This window comes from Myotis yumanensis, unplaced genomic scaffold, assembly GCF_028538775.1.
Source record: "Myotis yumanensis isolate MYYU_CA2020_CCGP unplaced genomic scaffold, mMyoYum1.0.hap1 SCAF_2, whole genome shotgun sequence".
NCBI lineage: Eukaryota > Metazoa > Chordata > Mammalia > Chiroptera > Vespertilionidae > Myotis > Myotis yumanensis.
Window position 1 is genome coordinate 36,057,108 of NW_027223753.1, and position 12,129 is coordinate 36,069,236.

The 12,129-nt window shown below is 36.5% G+C and overlaps 1 protein-coding gene across 1 annotated transcript in view; it reads right to left on the reverse strand.

The window, feature by feature from the left end:
* The window catches only part of NRDC (nardilysin convertase), a 72,630-nt gene that overhangs the window by 42,052 nt on the left and 18,449 nt on the right, over positions 1-12,129 (reverse strand). Inside the window, exons 3-4 of the mRNA XM_070405102.1 lie at positions 7,875-7,956; positions 6,391-6,544 (exon numbers count right to left, since the gene is read on the reverse strand). Of these exons, the coding sequence (XP_070261203.1) occupies positions 6,391-6,544; positions 7,875-7,956 (236 nt within the window). The remainder of the gene's footprint in view (positions 1-6,390; positions 6,545-7,874; positions 7,957-12,129) is intronic.

Below are 12,129 nucleotides of genomic sequence, written 5' to 3' on the forward strand. Positions count from 1 at the left end.
TTTAAATGCCATTTAACAAAGAAAAATCAACCAAAAAAATGAGTTCGCATGTCACCTCTGACACGGGTGTCATAGGTTCGCCATCACTGCTTTAGAAAGATCTGCCTCCACGCTCCCAGGGCGGGTTCCTGCCTCAAACTCCACCCTTACAGGAAATAGCTCTGGGAAACAGCTTGGGGGAGGGCGCAGCCGTTGCCAAGACAACCCCTGTAGGACTGACTTCCTTCTGCTTGGTCGCTGTTAGTCCATATGTGACAAACACCACCCATGGTTTTTATATAAGTAGATAGTTAAATCTCATGATGGTTTTCATTTATATTTTCCTGATACCTAATGAAGGTGAATACCATTTCATATATTTATTAATAATTTTAATTTCTTCTTTAGTAAAATGCCTATTTAATGCTTTTTTTCTAAGAGGTGGTACTTTTTCTTATTGACTCTAGAAATATATATAATTATCCATTTACATATGGTAAGTATGTTACATATAATTATATATATAATCTAATAATTAAAAATCAAGGACAGTTATTCTAAATGTAATGTATTGTAAACATATTCTTCCACTTTCTGGTTTTTTTTTTCATACTCTTTATGGTACCTTTTAATAAACATAATGCACAATCATTTGCCTTCATGTTATATGCTTCCTGTATTTTATGTGATAATTCTTACTTAAGCTAAATTCAGACTTATCTCTAAAACTTTTAGCTGTACTCTTCACTTTTTTGGTCTATAATCCGCCTAAACTTGATTTTTTTGTATATGTTGTGAGGTAGGGAGTCAATTTTGTTTCTGCCATTATAAAAGCCCAACTGTTTTGAAATCATTTCTTTAAAAAGCCCTTTCCCACTGCTCCATACTGTCCCTATTAATAATCAAGTGTCCACATATACATTGGTCTATTTCCCAGGATCTCTACTCTATTCCATCATCTCTTTGCTTACACAATGTCCTAATTACAAAATAAATCTTATTATCTAGTAGGTCAATTCCTGATACCTTGTTATTTTTCCAATTCAAAAGTATCTTGGCTATACTTAGCCCCCTGTATTACTTTTTTTTTCACTTTATTTCATTTTTTAATTAATTATCCCCCTATAGGTCTCTTCCACTTCCCCTCATTTTCCTCCCCCTGGCAATCACCACACTTATAAGTTTTAGAATTAGCTTGTCTATTTAAAAATAAATCTCAATGTTTCTCTCTCTCTCCCCCATCTCTCTCTCTAAAGTAAAAATTTTAAATTTAAAAAGAAAATTAAATTAAAAAGTAAAATAAAATATGCCCTGGCTGGTGTAGCTCAGTTGGTTGAGTGTCAACCCATGCACCAAGAGGCTGTCGGTTCGATTCCCAGTCAGGGTGCATGCCTGGGTTGCAGGCTCGATCCCCAGTAGGGTACAAATAGGAGATAGCCAATTGATGTTTCTCTCTCTCTCCCCCTTCCTCTCTCTCTAAAATCAATAAAAACATTTTAAAAAATAAAACTAAATAAATCTTCGGAGTTTATGGTTATAATATCAACCATAATCTGTACATTAACTGGGAAAAACTGACATCAAACTCCATCCAACTGGCTCCAGAGCCAGAGCTCCTTTTAATTATAGTATACTGTCCCCTAGGGTCTCCATCCTCTGGTCACCTCTACATGAAAGCTGAAACAAAAAAGCAGGGTGTTGCCTTGTTCAACTTCAGCTGAGAATGTGTGTCAGCAACTCAACTTTTTCACAATTTATAAAAATTTTCACATGTCCATGAATGACTGCAAAATCATCATACTGATTTTGGAGTTACAAATAAATTTTAGTGAGTAGGTGAATTCTTCACAAATAATGAGAATCATTTGAATAAGATTATGTTACTTGCTAATAAAGATAGTTTTACTTCTTTTCCAATCTGCATACCTTTAGTTTCATCTTCTTGCCTAACTGCCCTAGCTCAAACCTCCACTTCAATGTTGACCAGAAGTGGTAATAGCTGACATGTGGATCCTAATCTGTGGGGGAAAGCTTTCAATATTTCACCATTATGTATGATGTTAGTTGTGGGTTATTTACAGATACTCTTTATCGGGTGGAGAAAATTTCCTTTTATTCCTAGTTTATTAAGTGTTTTATTGTGAAAGAGTAATGGTTTTGTCAAATTTTTTTTCTGTTTACATTGAGATTATATCTTGAAATGTTGAGTCCCACCTTATTATGCGGGGGGTTCTCCTTTAGAGATTGCACTTTGTAGATGTCCTGGGCTTTGATGTTTCTGGCCCTCACACTGAAATACTTAATAGAGTTCAAATTTATTAAAATTAGAAAATCCATCAGGGCAAAAGTTGTTTCGATTCTCATTTACTTACTAGGATAAAAATTCAGTCTTTTCCTCAACTTTTTCCTTAAATGTCCCAAGAGACTGATAAACAATGGGATTTGTGGGAGGAAACTAGGTTTTACTGACATATTCAAAAATACTGACACTATGTATATGAGTCATTTACAAATGATCCAAAGACTTTTTATTCCTTAACTGTAGAGGTATACTATTACCATATTTATTATAGTATATACAATACTTAATGCTCTATCACTGTCTACCATTGTGGCATGATCATGATTTGATATTCTTATTAATTTCTCCTATTAATCCAGTAGCATTCTTCTTAATTCTGGTAGGTTCTTTTTAATTTTAAGTAGAACTAAAGGTATAAATATCTTCTGATTTCCTGAAGCAATTCTTAGATTTTTTTAAAAAATGTATAGATGCCCTGACTGGTTTGGCTCAGTGGATAGAGCGTCGGCCTGCGGACCAAAGGGTCCCGGGTTCGATTCCGGTCAAGGGCATGTACCTTGGTTGAGGGCACATCCCCAGTAGGGGGTGTGCAGGAGGCAGCTGATCGATGTTTCTTGGTCATCAATGTTTCTAACTCTCTATCCCTCTCCCTTCCTCTCTGTAAAAAATCAATAAAATATATTTTAAAAAATGTATAGAACCTCTTTAAGAAGAAATGAAACAAGTTCTTTAAATAGACTTTATGCCGCTTCATCATCTCTGAGGTAGTCACAATTTATTCAACATAACTTTTGCCTATTCTTTTTCCCAGTGAAGTGGGTTTTTTCCTTCTTTATATTTGGTCCTATTGCTTAAGATTTCAACTTCAGAATTCAACTTGTCCCCTGCTTAAGATTTTATGAACCAGGAGAACTGAAAACTTTATGCAAACATGTAGTCATTCTCAGAGTATCCCTGATTTTCTAAGTTTATAGAAAAACTAGAGGCCCGGTGCACAAAAATTTGTGCACTCGAGGGGGGGTCCCTCAGCCTGACCTGTGCCCTCTCACAATCTAGGACCCCTCGGGGGATGACCACCTGCTGGCTTAGGCCCGCTCCCCGGGGGATTGGGCCTAAGCTGGCAATCAGACATCCCTCTGGCAGCCCGGGAGCCCTCGGGAGATGTCCACTTGCCAGCGGGGAGTAGGCCTAAGCTGCAGTCGGACATCCTTAGTGCTGCTGAGGAGGCGGGAGAGGCTCCCACCACCACCGCTGTACTGGCAGCCATCAGCCTGGCTTGTGGCTGAGCAGAGCTCCCCCTGTGAGAGTGTACTGACCACCAGGGGGCAGCTCCTGCGTTGAGCGTCTGCCTGCTGGTGGTCAGTGTGTGTCATAGTGAACAGTCATTCCCAGTTGTTCTGCTGTTAGGGTCAGTTTGCATATTACCCTTTTATTATATGGGATAGAGGCCTGGTGTATGGGTGGGGACCGGTTGGTTTGCCCTGAAGGGTGTCCCGGATCAGGGTGGGGGTCCCGCTGGGGTGCCTGGCCAGCCTGAGTGAGGGGCTGATGGCTGTTTGCAGGCTGGTCAAGCACCCTCCTGAGTGGGGACCCTCACCCCATGGAGGTTTGGCCAGCCTGGGTGAGGGGCTAATAGCTGTTTTCAGTCTGGCCACACCCTTTTTAGGGTGGGGAGTCCCCACTGGGGTGCTTGGCCAGTCTGGATGAGGGGCTGAGGGCCGTTTTCAGGCTGGCCAAGCCCCCGGCGAAGGAAGCTCCCAGCCTCTCCTTTTTTTCTTTTTTTTTTTATTCTGGGATTTATTTACCCTCTATAATTGAAACTTTGTTGCCTTCAGTGGAGCTCAGAGCCGGCTGGGAAGCTTGGCTTCCTCCATCACTGGAGCAACCAAACCTCCTGCTCGCTCCAGCTCCATGGGTGCTGGCTGCCATCTTGGTTGGGTTAATTTGCATATAGTTGCTCTGATTGGCTAGTGGGTGTGGCTTAAAGCATGGTGAAGGTACGGTCAATTTGCATGTTTGCCTTTTATTAGATTAGATAATCTTGAGCATCATTTGCATGCCTTCCTTGATTTTTTTGGTCTCTATTCTTTTGGGGTTTTTTGAAGTTAAATGTTTAATTACATAAACAGATTTCCCAATGTATGTTCTGTGCACATATCCTTAAGTATATGAATAAAAACAGCTATAAAATATTATAAAAACACAGGTAGACTGCCAAACTATAGATTAGTGAAGAAAAACCACCATTGTTCTACCTTATTATAAATATCAAAGTAATTGTGTCAATTTTTTTTAATTGTGTCAATTTTAATGGGATTTTGACATTGTTTTAACAAAAAAAGTTAATTTGGGGGTTCAGAAACACATAAATATTTATTCCACTGAGAATAATGGCATATACTTTCAACTTATTGAAATTTCCCCAAAAGATTTCTCAAGGTCATGTTAATCTCTTATGGCACAAGACAATTCCTTTAAGAAAACTGGACCTTTGTCACGTTTTGAGTTTTTCTGGTCATTTGTGTTTTGATTTTATGTTTTTCTACAAATAAATACATAATGAATTCAACAAATATCTTAGTATATACCAAATTGTTGACGCTGGAGATATCTCAACAAAAAATAGGCCAATATTTCTACCTTTAAAAGACTTACATTATACTGGTCAAATTCAAGATTTCTTTTTTTATATTTCAATCTTACATTTATCTAGAATTTTTTATAAAATGACTCTTTTATTCTAGTGTAGACTTAAGTCTGCAACCTTGTGATATCAAAACTCTACTAATGCACTGATATAAACTTTCTCAAAAGCAATTTTGCAGTGAATATTAAGGATTTTACAAGAAAAAGCCTTAAATATACATGCAAATATACTCCAAAATTTCACTTCTTAAAACTTAGTTAAAAGAAACAATCAAGCATGTGCACAAAGATTAGGATATTCATTACAATACTAGAAAACTGGAAATAACTCAACTGTCCGATAATATATAACTGGTTAAGTAGATTATGGTATTTCTACACAATGTAAATGATACACAATCATTTAAAATTATATTTTATAAATTATATAATTTATAAAAATGATTTATCTTGTTTAAAAACATAAAAGGACATAACAATATGATCCAACAGAGTAAAAAATATAGATGCTTATATACTAAACATTAATCATGGTTATCTCTAGATTATAAAAATAGGAGCAATCTTATCTCTTTTGTGTTTCTGTTTTCCATGTTTTCTAATAAATTAGAAAAAATGATATTGCTGAACCGGCGTGGCTCAGTGGTTGAATGTCCACCTATGAACCAGGAGGTCACAGTTTGATTGCCGGTCAGAGCACATGCCCAGGTGAGGGCTCGATACCCAGTGTGGGACGTGTAGGAGGCAACTGATCAATGATTCTCTCTCATCATTGATGTTTCTCTCTCTCTCTCCCTCCCTTCCTCTCTAAAATCAATAAAATATATCCTATATAACAAAAAGCTAATATGCAAATCAACCGAATAGCGGAATGACTGATTGCTATGACACGCACTGACCACCAGGGGGCAGACGCTCAACACAGGAGCTGCCCCCTGGTGGTCAGTGCACTCCCACAGGGGGAGCACCACTCAGCCAGAAGCCCTGAGCCGGGCTCACGGCTGGTGAGAGCAGCGGCGGTGGCAGGAGCCTCTCCTACCTGTGCGGCAGCGCTAAGGTTGTCCGACTGCCGGCTTAGGCCTGCTCACCACTGGGAGCAGGCCTAAGCTGGCAGTCGGACATCCCCTGAAGGCTCCCAGACTGAGGGACCCCTACAAGTGCACAAATTTCGTGCACTAGGCCTCTAGTGTGAGTGTGTGTGTGTGTGTGTGTGTGTTTGTGTGTGTGTATGAGTTTTAAAAAACTCCAAAGGTTATTTAAGGGCTTCAGTTTAATCTTTAATAAAAAGACTAAGCATTATAGAATAAGGGAGAAAAGATATTCTTTTCTCCAATGAAGTATTGTTACAATGCTACAGAATTAGAGTACTGCTTAAAAAGAAATACCATGGAACAATGCCCAATATTTCAATTTGTAAGGTGTCATTATATAATTAAAATAAAAATACATTTTGAGTTAGTTACCTATCCAGGGCTTCCTTGAAGTATTTCCTCTGGACATCAAACTGAAAGACTGTCCGTTCACAATCAGTTGAAGCATTATCACTACCCCCATGTTTCTTCAGGAAAGCATCAAACCCATTCTCATCTGGATATTTCAAACTACCCATGAATACCACTAAGTGAAAAGAACACAAAGTCACACAAAAACAAAGATATAGATAATGTTTATATTATCAAGGAAATTTCTCATACAAAGAAAAAATATTGGAAGAAATAATATCAACACATTAACAATAGTTATGTCTGGATAATAGTTTCTTCATTATACTTGTTTTTATAATTTTCTATAATGCTCATATATTACTTTTACACTCAAAAACTAAATATTTTATTTTTAAAGAAATATGATTTGTGATAATGTTAAAATTTAAACATAAGCATTTATGCAGATTGTTACAATAAAAATTCATAAGGTGAGAAGTTTACCTTCAAATAGCTTAAAAAACCAGAATATAAAAAATGAGTAATTCAGGAAAAATATAAATTTAAGTATAACTGTAAAGCATTTATATAGGTTTTAATGAGATTAAACTATTTTCTATTTTGTTTTATAGTAATCATGCCTTTTTATTTTCAATATTAATTTTTCTTTTTCTTTTTAAAATTTATTTTCTGTATTTCTGATGCTATGACATCTTGGGGCCTGCCTAACCTAGGAAGAGACTGCCCCTCCCATGGTTCTAGCCTAAATTCCTAGAGACTGGCAACTATCTGATGATCTTTTGGCTTTACTAGACCCAAATAATAAAATTTTTAATAATGTTTTTATTGATTTCAGAGAGAGGGAGAGAGAGATAAAAACATCAATGATGCCCTGACTGGTTTGGCTCGGTGGATAGAGCATCGGCCTGCAGACTCAAGGGTCCCAGGTTCGATTCCAGTCAAGGGCATGTACCTTGGTTGTGGGCACATACCCAGTAGGGAATGTGCAGAAGGCAGCTGATCGATGTTTCTCTCTCATTGATATTTCTAACTCTCTATCCCTCTCCCTTCCTCTCTGTAAAAAATCAATGAAATATATTAAAAAAACAAACAAACAAAAATAAAAAACATCAATGATGAAAGAGAATCACTGATCGACTACCTCCTGGGCGTCCCCCCTCCCCCCATACTGAGGCTCAAGCCCAAAACACAGGCATGTCCCCTGACCAAGAATTAAACCGTGACCACCTGGTTGACACTCAACTTCTCACCCACACCAGCTGAGCTAAAACCTACATTTTCAAATAGTTTTCTAAGTTGTTTCATTCTAATCCTCAAAACAAATACACTAAAGGAGATTAAAATTAAATCTTCACCTGTGATAGTATTCATAAAGATTTTTTTCTTAGACTTTTCTCTTGTTAAACATATACTTCTATCAAGCCAGTTAGCTATCTTTGAAATCAATTCATACAAATTTAAAGGGGGAAAACACCAGGAATAATATTTTACAAAGATCTTACTGTGCTCCAAAAAATGTGCCAGCCCAGGCAGATCATCCGGATCAGCAAAACTCCCAACTCCAACACAAAGAGCCGCTGCAGACTGGAGTAAGCAGAGCACATACAAATAGTGAGTCAATACTAAAGGAATAATTTTGTGATCTCATCTTAAGGATCCACTTGGAGATGGACGTATTCCAATAGAAAGTAACAAAATTCTTTCCCTGATAATCAGGAGGAGCAGCAAAGTGAAACTCACCAGAACTGTGTCAGTTTCACCCTGCTGCTCCTCCTCTTGCCACCCTGCCAAATGCTGAACAGGTGCAGACCTAAGGGGAAAAGCAGAAACAGAAAAAAAGCAAAGAGGGACTGGCCAGCCAACCAAAATAATACTTTGTGTCAGCATTTCAGAATTCTGAGTGAAGTTTGTTTCCTGATTTACTAGATTTCAGAAATCTACACAATAATATACCTTAGATTACCTCGAAGATCTCTAAGCAATTAAAGGGCTCTGTGGTCAGTAACTTCTCAATGTTACTCAGAACTTTTTATGTTTTTATTTTTATTTCTTTGTTAATCTTCACTCAAGGATATTTTTTCCACTGATTTTTAGAGTGTGAAAGGGTGGGGGCAGCAGAAGAGAAAGAGAGGGAGGGAAGGACAGAAGAAGGGAGAGAGAGAAACATCAATGTGAGAGAGACATATCGACTGGGGCAGGGGAGTGAACCTGCAATCCAGGTATGTACTCTTGACCGGGTATTGAACCCATGATCCTTCAGTGCATGGGCAGCGCTCTAACCACTGAGCAACTAGCCAGAGTAAAATTTTTTGTTTTTATTAAAACAGGGCATAAAGTAACATGTTAGGAAAACATCTAACAAAGACGAGAAGTAAATGGTTAAAGAGGTTTTTAGTTCACTTTTTTTTTTTGTAAAGGAGAGAGAAAGGAACAAGTTTATTGCATGACTTAGTAGGTGAGTGTTGACCTATGAACCAGGAGGTCACAGTTTGCAGTGTGCAGGAGGCAACAGATCAATGATTCTCTTATCAATGTTTCTATCTCTCTCTCCCTCTTCATTCCTATCCAAATTCAAATAAGGGACTTGGGACAGAAGTATGGCGAAAATGAGACTTTTAAATAGGTTCCTGAGAGCTGGTGTCCATCTGGTTGTACAGGCACCAGTTGTTCACTACTTACTGAAGTTATATAATACATTACATATCAACTGATAGTAATTTTCCATAGCTTGGGAAAACCAGAGTTTTTAACAAAATAGATGGTCAAGAGGTACACATTTTAAAAATGACTAGGGTATACCATATGTCATTGTTAAGTTAAAAGACACACAAAAAAGGAAAGAAAAACACTCCTTTTTAAATCCTTGAGGATAGGAAGTTGAATTAGTAACTTTCCCAAATTTTACAAATGTCAATTTTAAAGGGCTAAACATTTGGTGACCCAAATTGTTCGAAAAATGGTTACCCTCTTAAAAAGAGAGCTTTTAAAAAATAGTATGTAGCTGATATAAAGTCAAACCACGTGTCAGAAAATGAAAAGTATGTTTTCAGAAGAATGAAAATGCCTCACTTGATACTGTTTAATATTTTAAAGAGTTAGGCACATAAACTCAGTTAAAACATAAAGAAATAGCCCCTTTTTCAAGCCACAGTTTAATCTGTCCTGTGATGTTTAATAAATACCTAACCTGCTTTCAGCTCCAACTACCCCATCAAGATTTCTTGTCTCGACCAGCAGGGTTGAAGACATTTTTGTATAAGGTGACTTAAACCACAATCTATCAGTCAGCTTTGACCACAGCAAAAACAGGCTCTGCGACTGCTAGAAAAGAAATTCATACTTGAGAATTAACTTCCCAAGAAATTCATACTTCAGAAATTCATACTTAAGAATTCACTAAAGAAAGCCCTGAACAAACCATAATTTAGTACATAATATACTTAAATTTCAATCTTGTTACTTTCTCAAGCCTTGATCTCAAAAATCAAGAACAATTTTCTTTTTGGAGGAAAATATAAGGGGACAAAAACAATGACCCAGAAAAGTAGTTAACTTCTTGAATAGGTAAATATTCTCCCAACACCTCAAAGTTTTTCTTCTCACTTCCAATATTAATTCTCATATTCACCTTAAACAAGGTTCACATTTTTCAATTAAAAATTAAATCATAAAACCACTGCAAAACTCTATGCTATTCTTAAGCCTACTCTTATCTAAACTACTGTATCTCCCTTTTGCAGACACTTACTCATTCAATGAATATAAACCATTTTCCATTATTATAATCATGGGATCTTTCCTTTCACTAATGTACCCACTATTTCTGAATCAAAACAATTTGATCTCCTCTTCAAACTACATTAGGTTCCTCAATTCTTTTCTAATATCACCCAGAAAATTAACTATCAATATTTTATGAAGGAATGTACCATACTGAGTTCTCAGAAAAGGCAGTATCTAAACCATTTTTTAAAGGATCATTAGAATCTGACCTTGCTGCTTCTAGAAGAATTAAACATTTTGAATTTGATCAACAGAAACAAAATAAAAAGGAATACCAAAAATACTGCATACACATCTTCATCTGTCAAAGGGATTCACCATTGCTATATAAATCTAAGGTATTTTACTATGTCTTGACAGTAAAATTGACTGTCAAGACAACTTTTAAAATTTAGCCTGAGTTTTGCTTATCAATTGATAGAAGATATAAAAAAGTCCAAAGCACAAGAAAAGCCACTAATAAATATAGAAAGAAATTTATAGATAGGGAATGTTCAGTTATGAAGTTATAACACAATCAGTCTTAGAGCTAAAATGGACCTCAAAAAATATGTAATCTAATCCTGTTTTAGAAATGAGTAAAAAAATTTGCCGAAACCGGTTTGGCTCAGTGGATAGAGCGTCGGCCTGCGGACTGAGGGGTCCCAGATTAGATTCCGGTCAAGGGCATGTGCCTGGGTTGCGGGCACATCCCCAGTGGGAGATGTGCAGGAGGCAGCTGATCGGTGTTTCTCTCTCATCGATGTTTCTAGCTCTCTGTCTCTCTCCCTTCCTCTCTGTAAAAAATCAATAAAATATATTAAAAAAAAAAAAAAGAAATGAGTAAAAAAATAAGAAAATGAAAAGGCCTAAGATCATTCAGAAATATACGGACAGAGTCAGAATTAGAACTCAGATTTCCTGATTGTCAGTACTCTTTCCACTCTGTCAGTATTCCTCCTTTCTGTTAATATTCTATGTAGAATTATGAGATCTATTTTAAAGTGAACTTATTAATTCCCAATTTATTTATAAAGACCTTAGTATAGACCAGTGATGGCGAACCTTTTGAGCTCGGCATGTCAGCATTTTGAAAAACCCTAACTTTACTCTGGTGCCATGTCACATATAGAAATTTTTTGATATTTGCAACCATAGTAAAACAAAGATTTATATTTTTGATATTTATTTTATATATTTAAATGCCATTTAACAAAGAAAAATCAACCAAAAAAATGAGTTCGCATGTCACCTCTGACATGCGTGTCATAGGTTCACCATCACTGGTATAGACTATCAAGTGGCATATATGCATTTCCCCCCCACCCACCCCAGTATTTTGGTTTTCCAAGCTAAAACCATTTGACCTATCATGCCATACCAAAACAGTCATCACTCATAATATGAATAGCAAGGAGCAAATAAGATTCAATCCCTTCACAACTTAGTGAAAGAACTGGCACAATCTTCTTTAAAAAATAATTTTTACAGAAGAGTGACTATCAAAGGATTTATTTAAAACCTATCTATTACTTGTATCTCACGCCTTCACATCTTTGAGGACTGATCACTTTATAATCTAATACATCTGACATCTAGATTTTAGTCTTAGTAATCTGAACTTTAATTCATTTGTATGTGGACTATACATGTTAAATGTACTATCAATATTCAAAAAACTAGCTTTAACAAACATTTGACCAATTCCACTTTAATGCCTAGAAAATATGACCCACTAATATAGGTACTTCCAACTGCAAAAAGAAGGCATATTTCAAAAGATATCCAAAGATGGAAATTCTCCCTATTAATCCTCTTTATTTATTCATTGTTATATATCACACTAAGATCAACTCCTCACTTCTATTTCAATTCTTCCAATTTACTTGTAAGTTATCCAGATTTTTGGTGCTTTCTCATATAAAAGGAGAGAAATCATGTTCAATTACCCATATGAGGACTCTTAGAACTATAGTCCCAGGTGAGGATTCTATA